Here is a 12,842-nt window from a genome sequence, read left to right on the forward strand (position 1 = left end):
TCAGCTCGTCTACAGGAGAAGCAGAAGAAGCAGGATGGTGGGCAGATGCACTTCTCAGCACAAACGTGTCCGGTTAGCACAGCAGCAGGCGACGCTGTAGCTGAAAAACATCTCCAGTTGTCCAGGAAAAATGAATTAAGTGTTGCATTTGTAATCTCTCTTTGATTTGTGGAATATTTCAAATTCCAGCTTGAGAAACAGCGCTTAATGCACCATTTCAGTGTTCCTGCTCCTGTCCATGATGACTGCTTCTGTTCAAAGCCCCAAGAGTCAGAGCTCAGCATTATCTGCTGCAGCCGAGGCCAAGGGCGCCATTAGGCATCCTTCCCACTCTCTGCTGCACACACACGCACAAACACACTGAACCCAGAGTTCAGGCATGCTGCCAAAAAAAGTTCAGGATGGGAATTGGAGCAGCAGTGAGAATTGAGCGTCACAGTGACTTGTGTGGCACTAAGCTGTTTCAGAGAAATGCTACAGCTCATGCCTCATGTATCACAATAAAACAGTATGAAATAAACAAAGGCTGTGGTGGTCTGTGTTTTTCTTTCACAAGGTGACTCATTTATGTTTGAAAAGTGAGGACAGATTTTGCAAAATCTCACAGAAGTGTTTCACCAAGTACATACTGTGGTCAAATACAGTTTTGGACCCATAATGAAGTACCACATCCTCTTTTTTGTCTCTGCTAATTCTTCTTGGTCATCAGAACTTGACACTTACATCACAGGTCGGCTGAATCAATGTTACAGTGGCTAATGAAGCCTTAGCATTTAGCTTTAATCAGGCTACATGACTGTGTATAAGACAGAGATGGGCTGATACACTTTTTTACATTCCGATCCCATCTATTAAAATCAAATTGTGCCGATACCTGATCCATACTGATACAGTAGGCAATATAGTAAAACATAAAACAAACAATACTTTCTCAATTTCCAGCCATTTATTAAATAGCGTTGCAACAACCTTAGTGCAATATGTAATGGCATGGTCTGCACGGATGAACCGATCCAACTTTTCTGGTTCCGATACCAATGCCTGGACTTTGGGTATCAGTCCATACCGATACTGATCCGATAACGGTGTTAAATAATAACCTGCATGCCCTGCTGTGGGATAAGACTGGTAATGTTTTGGGTAAAAGGCAAAAAATAAGTAGATGGGAAAACTGAAGTAAATATTTATTTTAACTATAGAATATTCAAATGTTTAGCACTATTTTGGTAAAAACAATGCTTCAGAATGTACAAATCTTTTCAAATGTAAACTTTTATTCCCTGTAGACTGGTAATGCAGCAAAAAAAGTGCATCAAAGGTTACATTTGAAATCAAGTAGCCAAGAGCGCCAGTGAAAAAAGGCATGGAGCTGTTTGCCTGGATCAGCACCATGGATCGGCCCCTTTCCCACCGATACCGATCCAGCTTTGAGGGGCACTGATACACCGATACCAGGATCGGTATCAGTGCATCCCTAGTATAAGATCACTTCTTTCAAAAAGTTGTAGTTTGTTAAACAAAACAATAGCATACCATTGTCAGTCAAAGCTGGTTGCTCAACTTTTTTAGGGGACATTACGTGCCTCTGTTCAACAGTGTATGCACTGTTGAACAGAGGCACTTAATCACCAAGGATGTTGCTTTACAGGATTCAAAGTCTGTCTCTTACTTTGGTTTAAATTACTTTTCCATATTTGTATCAGTACTCCTCAAGAGTGTTGACTAGGGATGGGTATCGAATTAAGTACTTTTATAGGTACCAACTGAATTCTGTCAAACGTACCGGGAATCGATTAATGTAAAATCGAAAGGTAACATATTAAGGTACCTAAATGCATCCTTGCGACTGTGAGGGAGTGGAAGAGTAGGTGATTTTCCATGCTGGGGACGCACACAGCATTGCAAGGTTACATATTGAGGAATTTTAATATTTCATTATTAAACAAATTGATATCTTTTACCACATAAACACAAAAAAGTACCTAAACTTGGTAATGTATCGTTCAAATGTGAAAGGTACCCATCCCTAGTGTTGACATCCTTGAAATATTACATCAGTGCATCTCCCCTTACTAACAATGCTATGAGGAGGATCTATTTTAACTTCTGGCCTGGGCTCTCGTGCACACTGTCATAATGACTTTGGGTGAGGTGTGTGTTTGTTTTGGAATTGAAAGGAGATCGGATGGAAACATTTTTTTTTTGTTCAAGACAACTCTTGATCCGATACAATGCGCTGAGGTAAGGTATTTATCAGTCCAGTTATGTAGTGAGACGGTTTGATATGTGTCAACAAGCAAACGTTGTTGTAGCTGGCTACATGTAGCACTATCATCAGCCCGGTGCTCCTGTAGGTTAACGTGACAACAAGTAAACACTGTCAGTTTGTATGTAGTTTAGTAGCTGTCTATATCTAGCACAGCTGACAGCCGAAACATGCCCGTAATGTGTAATAATATTGAATCCTGGTTAGCTATGTCCTGCCAGTCATCTACCAAGCAAAGCTAACATAACCTCACTCTTCATTTTACTGATAGACTCTCAAGTTTGAACAGACCACTGCAGAATAACTGCTGCATGTGGGTTGGAATGGACATTATCACGAACAGTTTAGTCCCTGTGCTAGCCTTTAGCTTGTGCACTGTCACTCTCCTGTTTAGCTTTCTAATGCTCTTCTGTCCTTTTTTCTGTCTGACAGTTAGGCTCAAGTGTCCACCATCACTATAAAATGAATCACAGAAATTATTTTCAGCGAAGAAAAACAAAGTTCTCTCTTCTCACTTCTGAGTTTCGTCAGCCAGCGTGGTGTTGTCATAGAGACCTAGACGTGCCATAAATCAATCTGGTCCTGCTCGACCCGATCGGGAGGATAAGAAGCATTTAAAATAACCTGTAATATTGGCGCTGATTATCTCATTTCAAAGTGCAGATTACAATCAGGCGTATATCTAGAATGGAGACTTTTTCAAGATCACTCCTCACAGCCCCTTTAAGTGACAAAGTTCCCTGTTTTTCCATCTCAGTTTCTTATGTATTAAAGTGAATTAATAACAGCTAACAGAAGCCTACTTTTTTTAAGTTGTGCTTTGTTCTGGCATAAACCATCTAAAACAAACCCCATCAGCTCACCTCTCCTACTATCATCCTCCCATGCTCAAATCAGGGCACTCTGCTGTTCGACACGCTACTGTTACTCTGGAGAGTAGGGCTTAAAAGGTGATTAGGTACAGATTTGGTGTCCCCTCCCTGTGCCATAGCACACTCTGACTCAGCTGACAGGATCACAGATGCTGCACAGGAGGCCTTTTCCTGGACATCTGAACTCCCTGCAGCAGGGGCCAAGGACGGCTGGTGGAAACCCTGAGTCAGAGCGGGCCCTGCACACACACAGCCATGCTAACCACAGAGCCTGACGAGACAAAAAGCAGCTATCTGAGCAACACATGCTGCTTTTGGCTGCTGTGCTGCACGTGCATCCGTTACTGCCCGGCTCGACTCATAACCCCCTCAATTAGCAGCTTTGCAAGGGGGCTACTTATTATGCACCACCCGTAGTTACCAAAGCTCTCCTGGTGTTCCCCTGCACAGCTGATTGTAGTCAGGCGAGGGTTTTCCAGTCTGCAGGACGCAGCTGCCGGAGGAAACACAGACGGCACGAAAACCTCTAAGCACACAGACAAAACGCACAAAAGCTTTGCACAAAGAGGATCTGCATCACCAAACAAAACTACAGTGGGTCTGACTTTTCTACAGATAAAAAGAAAGGCAATAGAGAGCACCCCACATCTCACAAATCTTTTCTGCTGCCTCTACAAGAAACCAGCACATACTGGATGTGTCAAGATTTCCCAGTTATAAAGATCAAAACACACTCAATTTCCAACCCACATCAGGCCTCCTGCATGACCAAAACTGCATTCCAACCCATCAGTCATGTGTCCAGTCTGAACAGTGAGGAGCTCTAATCTGCCGTGGTGGGCTTTGTGGAAAAAAAAAATCAAGTCCATATTAATCCGATTAGCTCCAAGGTGCAGAGCTCCAGGGAGGAATGATGTGTCTTAAGGCATCGATGACATCTCTTTCTCTTCGGGGAAGTCATGTGAGAAAAGAGCAGCTCCATGGGGAAGTAAATAACATCTCTACTGACTCTGACACTGACACTGAGGTCAAAGGTTAGAGTCAGATTAAAGCTGACAGAGATAATTTTAGATTTGTTGTTTCAGAGAGGCTTAACCACCACCCTGATAATGCAGAGATTATGTATTCCTAGTTTGTTTTTTACCATTATTAAGCATGAAGTCCAGCCTCTGTAGCTTTCTGAAGAACTCGACACACAGGCGTGCATTTACAGTCCAACCAGTGATTACTGTGTACATGCTGTTTACATGCTGTAAATGTAATGTGCACCATGTGTAACGAGATATTTACAGTTGCTTACATACCTTTCTTGTACTTGTGGATGGGGAGTTTTTTCAGCTGATCTTTGCGCAGGCGGCTTCTCCGAGCCCTGTGTCGATCCTGGACAAATTTGGTGATCTAAGAAAAGACGAGTAAGAACATATCAATCCTTTAAAATCAGGAACTTTGCACTTCAAGGTGAAAACAAAAGTGGTTTACATTCAACCTACCATAAAAACAACGATGAGGATGAGGCAGATTCCCACAATGATGAGAAAGGGGATCAGGTAGTATTCCAGAGGCAGGCTGAAGTCTGGCATGAGGACCACATGTCCCCTGGAAAAACAAGCACAGTGATTGTCAGCTGTTTCCAGGTAAAACAAACACACTGAACCTGACCTTTGCTGAAGCTGTATTATGGCTGCGTTTTGTTTTGACTGCAAAATTGTAGAAAATCATTTCAGTGTTGTTTATATTTGGTCACATACTGCAGACAAATCTCTGCGAGGCAAATTCTTCACAACCAGATTCGTCCACACAGGAGAAAAAACACTCAGTCAATACCATGTTTGGAGCTCACTCCTCAGCTAAGTCTCAGGAGTCGCTCTTATGTATTTGACTGTATCTGACAAGGAACACACACACACACACACACACATACTGACACACAGAGATCAGCTGATTTCAAGTGTAGAAATGGTGTTTCAATGCCCTGACTCTCTGGGCTCCTCTGACAGGCTAGGGAGTTTTATTACCACCTCGGTAACAGCGACAACACATCACAAGACAGATCCTCAGCCTGGAAATCCAGCCCTGCACACTGCAGGCATTATTCTACAACATCAGCTTCACAAATTGAAGAAGAGGAGCTGGAAAGCAGAGAATGGCTGGACAGGATGGTGTGAAAAAGCAGCCAGCTCTTCACAACGTTTCAGTGAAGGAACTGTGAAAATCAAAGTGTTGATGGGCACGAAAAGCACGTTGGTTTTCTAACTTACCCCTTGTCATACATGTAGTCGACTTTCAGAGAGTTGGCAGTCAGCTCGCTCACAAACACAGAGGGAATATCTATCTGCTTCATTACGTCCACTGAAATAGAAAATAAAATGCATTTTTGATACATCATGTAAGCGTATATCATTGTCTGACTGAGGTGACTAACCTTCAAACACTTTATATAAACCTTCCTGAAAAGATGGAGAGTTTTTGATTCCCCCTTTACTGGATAGGTCGAGTAGAGAGTAGGGCACAACGTGCACCAAATAGTGACCATTTGACGACTTCTGTCAGGGATGCCTCAATGTGAAAATTTTGGCTGATACTGATATCCGTTATTAATATCACTGTTATGGCCGATAATCGATATTTACCTATATCAATATTGGTAAAAAAAAAAAAAAGACAAAAATAATCTGAGATAATGTGTAAAGGCAGTTTAGAGAGAAAAAGTGGCACAATAATGAGAAAAGATGACCATGGAGAAGATCAAAGTACAAAGCGCCCAAGATGAATGTGATCAAAAAAGTTTGCTTTGTCTGTTTTTTGGATCAAAAACAGGGAGAGAGAAATAAAGAAAAGAGTCCACTCTTCTTGGTTAGTTTTGGTGTTTACATGGTCATAGAAAACAATATTATTTGGGTCTTGAAAGATCGTTCAAGATGCCTTAAAATCGATCGATTGGCCAACCGATTGATCGGTGCAGATTTTCTTAATTTTGGGTGATCGGTGATCGGTCCATCCTTACATATGAAACTAATCTTTTATACTCCCTGGAAAGGTCTGACAGCCAGCCATTGTTGCTTTTTGCCCTGAGACCTAAAACTCAGGACACTTCATTGGTTGTTTAAGTATAAACATAATGATTTTATTGTTTAAACTGTATTGTTCAATGATTTTCAATAAAAAAGAATGGAACATTGAAGGTATATTCTGTCACTTATAAAAATAAAAAATTAAAATCAATATCGGCCCAAATTGGTATCAGCAGGTCAGGCTTTTTAAATTGGTGATCGGCCAGAAAATTGTGATCGGTGCACCCCTAGTAAATATTGGCCCACTTTCACACATGGACCGATGCCGATATGTTAAAAAGATGACCAACATTGGCAAATGTCAAGATTGATACCTCTATATTTTGCATCCCTAACCTCTGTAAATTGGGCGTCAAAAGGGCCAACTGTGCCACACAAACAAACTCTGATTTGTAAATCACAGGAAGATAAAACCATTTAAAAGTCTCCCAGTCCAACAGAACTTTGAAAAGTAAAACAATATCCTTTAATCATGACAGTTTAATGGCAAGAGCAGTGAGCAGTGGTTGAGAGTTTGTAAGTTGATTATTGGTTTACTCTTTCAATTAAACACTGTGGAACTAATGACAGTGCAGTGATAATCAGATAGGGAAAAATCAGCTGGGGAGAAGTCTGTCAACTTTATTAATACACCATACCAAACAGGCATGTTCTAAAGGGACTAAATTGAAACTTGTTGGAATGGAAATTTCAAAGAGTCCACCAAGAAAAAAATCAAAAGTCAGCAGTAAACATTCAGCATGGCTCAGTACAGGACCACAGAGTGTGCTGGTAAACAATACAAACATGCTCAGAGTGAAGTGAAGTGAAGTGTTGGCTGACACGGTCACACTTCACATTGAAACACCAGCAACTTCTGAGGCTGTGAGCTACTGTGATTTTATGTGTCCAACCTTAGTTAACCAGGTTTGACGATAAGTAAGTAACACGGACTAAAATTCTTAGATCAGTTTTTACTTTGTGTAGTTCATAAAAAAGTTTGTTTGAAAAGTTTAAATAATTCTTGACGGAAGCAGATTTCATGTTTACAGTAAAACTATGGTACATCTTAACTTCTGGGTGGGTTTATGCTTAAGAATAGTAAATTTATTTCATTAATTCACATCAAGTGATTTTAATATTAAATTCTGTATTTATTTCATGACACTACCTTTGAAATTAGCGAGTAAGGTAGAGCCATAAAGAGATGTTTTATTATAATTTCTGTTTCAGAAATACCAGGAAACGTTTCTCTTAAAATCTGACACAAAGAAAAGAGTGGCACTGTTTGACCATTTGATAAAACATACTGATAGTTACCACTATCAGGCACAGAAACCAAAACTATTGGGGATTTATTCCTCAATGAAACAATAACTAGGGTAAAAATACCTCTGGATTATTTATGACTGAACTACACTGCCTCAAGTAAAAACAGGCGGTGAGAAAAAAGTGAGGGAAACCTCAGACATCTCGATATCACAGAGGAAGGTCAATGCAGGGACATGTGTTCATAAGTAAATAGTGCGTCACTGCTGCAGGGCATCACAGCCTTCCTAAACCATCCTGAGACTGGAAATAGCCTTCAGGTGATAAAATTACCCAGCTTTCCCCCAGGCTTCACCTGTGAGTATGCAGCTGTGTGAAATGCAAAACACTAATGTGCTGATGTACAGAGAGGAAAGGAGGAATAGGAGGAGGAGGAGTAACTCACGGTCATTGGATCCCATGCTGATTAAGTCATCGGAGTCCACATTGTGAACAATGGCTGCCTTGTATCCGGCTTTCTGCGCATTGAGGACCTGCAAGAAGACAACTGATCATCACATGGATCAAACACCTGCTGATTATTACATGTCCTCATTTAAGGTGGTAGGAAAATCAGATAATACATCTGTCTTAATATCTGTCACAGCAGCCTCAGCTGCATCAAATATTGAAACAGTTTGTGATTATGAGGGAGAGTATTTTCTTCACAGTCTGTTCTCCTCAAACTGAAAACTTATTGAGTTTAAGTAACTTCTGAGACAGCATGGGAAGGAAACTTGCCTGAAATATCATTAATACACTGTATAAAAAAGTTAGCAGTCCCATAAAGCCTGTACAAAATCTGAAAGAGAATAAGTGTTCAATACCAAAAAGTAAAAAATAACTCAATCAATTACTCAGGGCTCGTAGTTTTAAGGATAATTTCTTCTGCTGATGGAATTTTTTTTATTATTTGCAAACTGAAAACCTGACTTCATGGTCGCAAGTTAATTTCATACTTCCTAGAAGGTGATTGAAACAATGAAGGTATACATTTTCACAGCTCAACCTCATGTCCTTTTATAATCAACACTGACTGCTTGGCTGTAAATGAAGATCCAAAACAGGAAGTGTTTGATCATAGGAGAGGAAACAGGAGGAACAAAGATGCTGAAGTGAAGTCAGAGAGTGGGCTAAAGGTTCAAGGTGATTATGGGAAGCTTTTGGTAAATGCTGAATGTCTGCATGTTGGTTTTGCTGAATCAAAAAAAAAGATAATTAACTTTACTGTCAGCACAGCTTAAAAAAGTAACAAGTTTAGATCCTGACAGAAGGCTATTTGCTTAAGACAGTAAAGGTTCAGGTCAGACGTGCTCCCTCAAAACAAGTTTCAGCTATGGGTAGAGAGCAACACCCTAAATTTAAAAAAAGCAAAAACAAAAACACAAATCTTTTAGTTGTTTTTTTAATTAGGGTCCTCGTCCTGCTGAGTTGCTTTTTTGTTCTGTCCAGTCTTTGAGCTCTAATTTGATCCCCGAAACCTGCTCAAAAACTCACCAAAATTGGCACACACCTTGGGATCGCCAAAAAATCAATATGATACCAAACTTAACCCCCTGACATCCCATAATATGCTCTTTAGCGCCACCTAGATACACCAAAATGGCCCTAGCAGCCAGTAGGAATGTCATAGAGAGATGAAACCAACACCAAAATGTTTGTCTCATTGAGACGCATGGAATGAAAGACCAACAGGGGGGACCGGCAGGAGCCCCGAGGACCAGTCTAACGTTGCCGTAGCTTTAATTTGATTTGATGCCACAGAAATTCGGAAATGCAACAATTGTTGTATCAGAAAAAAATTGAAGCTACAACCTCTAGTGTTAACAATAATGCTGAAGTCCTAAAACTGCAGTTCCTCAAGTGTCCACTTGAGACTGGCTCCAAAAGACAAGAACCCCCATAAGAGCCTGTGTTAAAACACCTATTTTAAACATATTTTTGTCCACATCTTTTTTTTTCTGTTGAGTCAACAGTGCAGGCATGCAGGTCAGCAGGACTTCACTTCTCTAGTCTCAATTCGAAACATGTTGCTCCTTTGAAGATGTTTTATGATCTCACATGTTTTTTTTTTTAATTTTTTTATGTTTTTATTTATTTCTTTGGGGGGAGTCGGTGAAGTTGTTCGGGCTTTTTGCATCACATTTTCTCATCTATAGTCTGTTGAGGTTTTCTGCCCTTGTTAGAAAGAGTCTTGAAAAGAAGATAGCCCACCACTTATTGCAGGTAAGGTTGAGTTAACATTTACAATATGGCTATATCATAGGCTTTAAGCACCTCGTTAGAACCCAATCACTGAGATTACTTCCATGTCCTTGCAGTGAATGAAAAAACTGCCATTTGGGCTTAAAAAGAAGCACAGACAAGTCAGACCCCCATTTCTGTATGACAAATTGAGGTAACTTACAATTCAAAGCCATGCTGTTTAGGAAATGCATTCTTCTCTTCTCAGTGTGTCATCTTTTAATAACAAACACTGGCTGTGACACTCCTCGCTATTCCATGCTGCCCTGAGGTGTAATCACAGCATGCTTGTGTGTGTGTGTGAGTGTGTTTGTGTTTAATGTGTATAAAGTCTTGTCCAAACATGCCACCGTGTTAACGCTCACATTAATCATGGACATGTTCCCCCACCTCCTCAGAGAAACGTGAAGCCTCTCACTGCTGCATAAAAACAGATGCTACAGCTCTCACTGCCGTGTGACCTGTTTACTGTGTGTGTGTGACTGTGAGTGTGTGTGACTGTTATCTTCAAAAAGGCAACTTGTTCCTTTTTATAACTGTCACCACCTATATATTCAAACACACAACACCCGGCAGGCTGCTGCTGAGTAAAGGTCTGTGATGAGGCTTAATTATTGTACATAAACATTGTCAAACAGTTGTCTGGCGTGCAGTGCAAAGAAGTGTTTACCCTCCACTGGAAGAGCAGAAATTAAAATGAAACATTACATAACACAAGAGGTTGCAAATCCATTTTGGAAGAACCTTTAGTCGTAAATATAATTGTGGTTATGTAAAGATAATGATAGAACAAGCTGCATCAGAAATAAACACGTTTAACAAGCCCTATGCATATAAATGAATATTATTCAATGTTCATGCGGCTGATAAAGTAAACCAGATTTTAGGTGTTTCAAGTTGAATTAGAAAAACCTTCAACAAAAGGTCAGCATCCAAACACACGCTTTAAAATGTGTCGTATTCTGTTGTTTTATGATATGCAAAGCTGTCTTTAGGGACTTCTGGAGTCAGCTACAGTTACTGTAAACAATTTTCATTTGCTCTCAAAGCTACACCAACTTACTTAAATATTGTATCCAAACTAAGAATAAATTTACAGTAAATCTGTCCAGCAGCAAAGGAGGAGGAGGCCAAGAGTGCTGCATCATGGCATGAGGGAAACCTGATGCAGGCACCATCCATCTGTGAGGCTGTTTTTGTGCTTCTGACACACTATAGAAGCTGCAGTATCCTGTGTAGGCATTGTTGTGGTTTATTGCTCACTGCAGATGTGGTGGAGGAAAAAGGATGTGACAATATAATCCTGAAATGACTCATCATGAACCCCGGATTGTGAATGTTTCCTTTGAATTTGCAGGAGGAAGCGTATTTGCATGAGGATCAAGTAAATGTCAATCAAATCTCCCCTGAAGGTAATGAAATCAAAGGGAATGATCCTCTGGAACCAACGACAATATTTCCAATTTATTAATGAGAGTAGGTACTATATATTGACAATTCAATGTTTCCCAAAGTCCCCCTCCAAAAAATCCTGTCCAATTGTTTAGATGTTTGCTCGTTTGGAGTATGGAGGACAAAGCTGTGACTCAACACCAAATGAAAAAAAAAAGCCACAAAACTTTGACCTTGGAACAAAAGGAAACTTCTGATGAGTGTAGGGAACAGTGTTTCCTTAGTGTTTTGAAATCAGAGAGCTGATAGTCACATCGAATTACCATTTTGTTGCAGTCTATCATTCATTCTCACAGTATTTATGCTGTCAAGTCTGAGAATGAGAGGTCATTTTAATGTCCAAAGCAATCAGTAATTATGTTGTTACCTCATCCTTGTTTTCTGGCTGTTCACATGAAAAAAAATCCCTGTTTTTAAAACCAAGATTTTCAAACTGACACAAAACTGCAAACAGTTTATCATTTATTTAGAATCAGTCTTATCAGATTTAAAAAACACTTCGTTTCTACATTTCTATTCCTTTAATCCAAGGGTGTATTAGTCCAACTTTTAAGTTCTGATACAGGTAACTTAGCTTTGGTACAAGTAGATACTGATATGATAGGATAAAAGAATTTAACATTTTCAATTAATAAACATGGAGGATGAGAGTAATAATGAAAGAGTGATGTTTTTGGTGACTTCAGGATTTTCTAACTTGAGCTAAATAAATGAGCCTGATGGTTCTACCCAGTGCATCCGTTCTTTGCTGCCACGACCAGATCTAGCTTTTTAAGTCACATACTATGGTAACGGAACGTGCATCCCTACTATTATCCTTCAAGATTATGCACAAGAAAAAGACAAATGTCACCTATTCTGAGAAATGTAGAAATGTATGATGTTTAAAGTTTGAAGTTTGAAGAAGTAATTCATTGATTGGAAAAGCTGACTGAACCTGGCCTTATTTAAGTTAGGATGAGGTAAAGAGGTGGTGCTGGGGTGGGCCTTGAGCCTCCTCACTAACAGTTGATCCATTCCCACCTGTCAGTTAAGTAAGCAAAACTCATGAGTTTCATATCTACAGAAATAAGGAGTTATAAAAAAAACCACCCACAACTACAGTGTACGCCAATAGAGATTTTTTTAACAGCACTGTAATCATGTTTATTTTTGCTGCAAATATCAGCTTTTTGATTGGTTGTGAACATCGTTTCTGGTTCCTCTGCAGTCAGCCTCGAGGGGACACTCAATGAACTGCAGTTTCTAGCTCTTCTGCACTGACATCATATCTTAAGACTGGAGGTTGCCTCCTGATTAGACGGATCACCAATACAAAATAATAGGGATGTCCCGATCCGATCACGTGATCAGAATCGGGGCTGATCGAGGCATTTTTTAACGATTTGGAGATCGGGGGAGAGGGAATCGGAAAAAGCCTGGGGCCTTAGTTCATTTTTAATTAAAATGTGTATAATAGCACATCATCATTCATTTTAGAACAGAACTTTATTTGTCATTAAAACAAGTACTACGAAATTGCAAACAAGAAATTGCAACCTTATTGTCACACACATACAAGGTTATCTTGTGGTGCACCACTGAGAAGCTTTATTTCTATTTTGTTGATCCAATGCTGCACTAAGTGGAAAAAAAGCTATATCCATGTTG

The 12,842-nt window shown here is 39.9% G+C and overlaps 1 protein-coding gene across 1 annotated transcript in view; it reads right to left on the reverse strand.

The window, feature by feature from the left end:
• The window catches only part of rnf13 (ring finger protein 13), a 50,207-nt gene that overhangs the window by 5,094 nt on the left and 32,271 nt on the right, over nucleotides 1–12,842 (reverse strand). Inside the window, exons 5-8 of the mRNA XM_074668878.1 lie at nucleotides 7,903–7,990; nucleotides 5,397–5,487; nucleotides 4,629–4,734; nucleotides 4,443–4,536 (exon numbers count right to left, since the gene is read on the reverse strand). Coding sequence (XP_074524979.1) covers nucleotides 4,443–4,536; nucleotides 4,629–4,734; nucleotides 5,397–5,487; nucleotides 7,903–7,990 — 379 coding nt within the window. The remainder of the gene's footprint in view (nucleotides 1–4,442; nucleotides 4,537–4,628; nucleotides 4,735–5,396; nucleotides 5,488–7,902; nucleotides 7,991–12,842) is intronic.

Source organism: Halichoeres trimaculatus, unplaced genomic scaffold (assembly GCF_033239565.1).
Source record: "Halichoeres trimaculatus isolate MK-OKI-2021-1 unplaced genomic scaffold, fHalTri1.1 fHalTri1_scaffold_4, whole genome shotgun sequence".
Taxonomy (NCBI): Eukaryota; Metazoa; Chordata; class Actinopteri; order Labriformes; family Labridae; genus Halichoeres; species Halichoeres trimaculatus.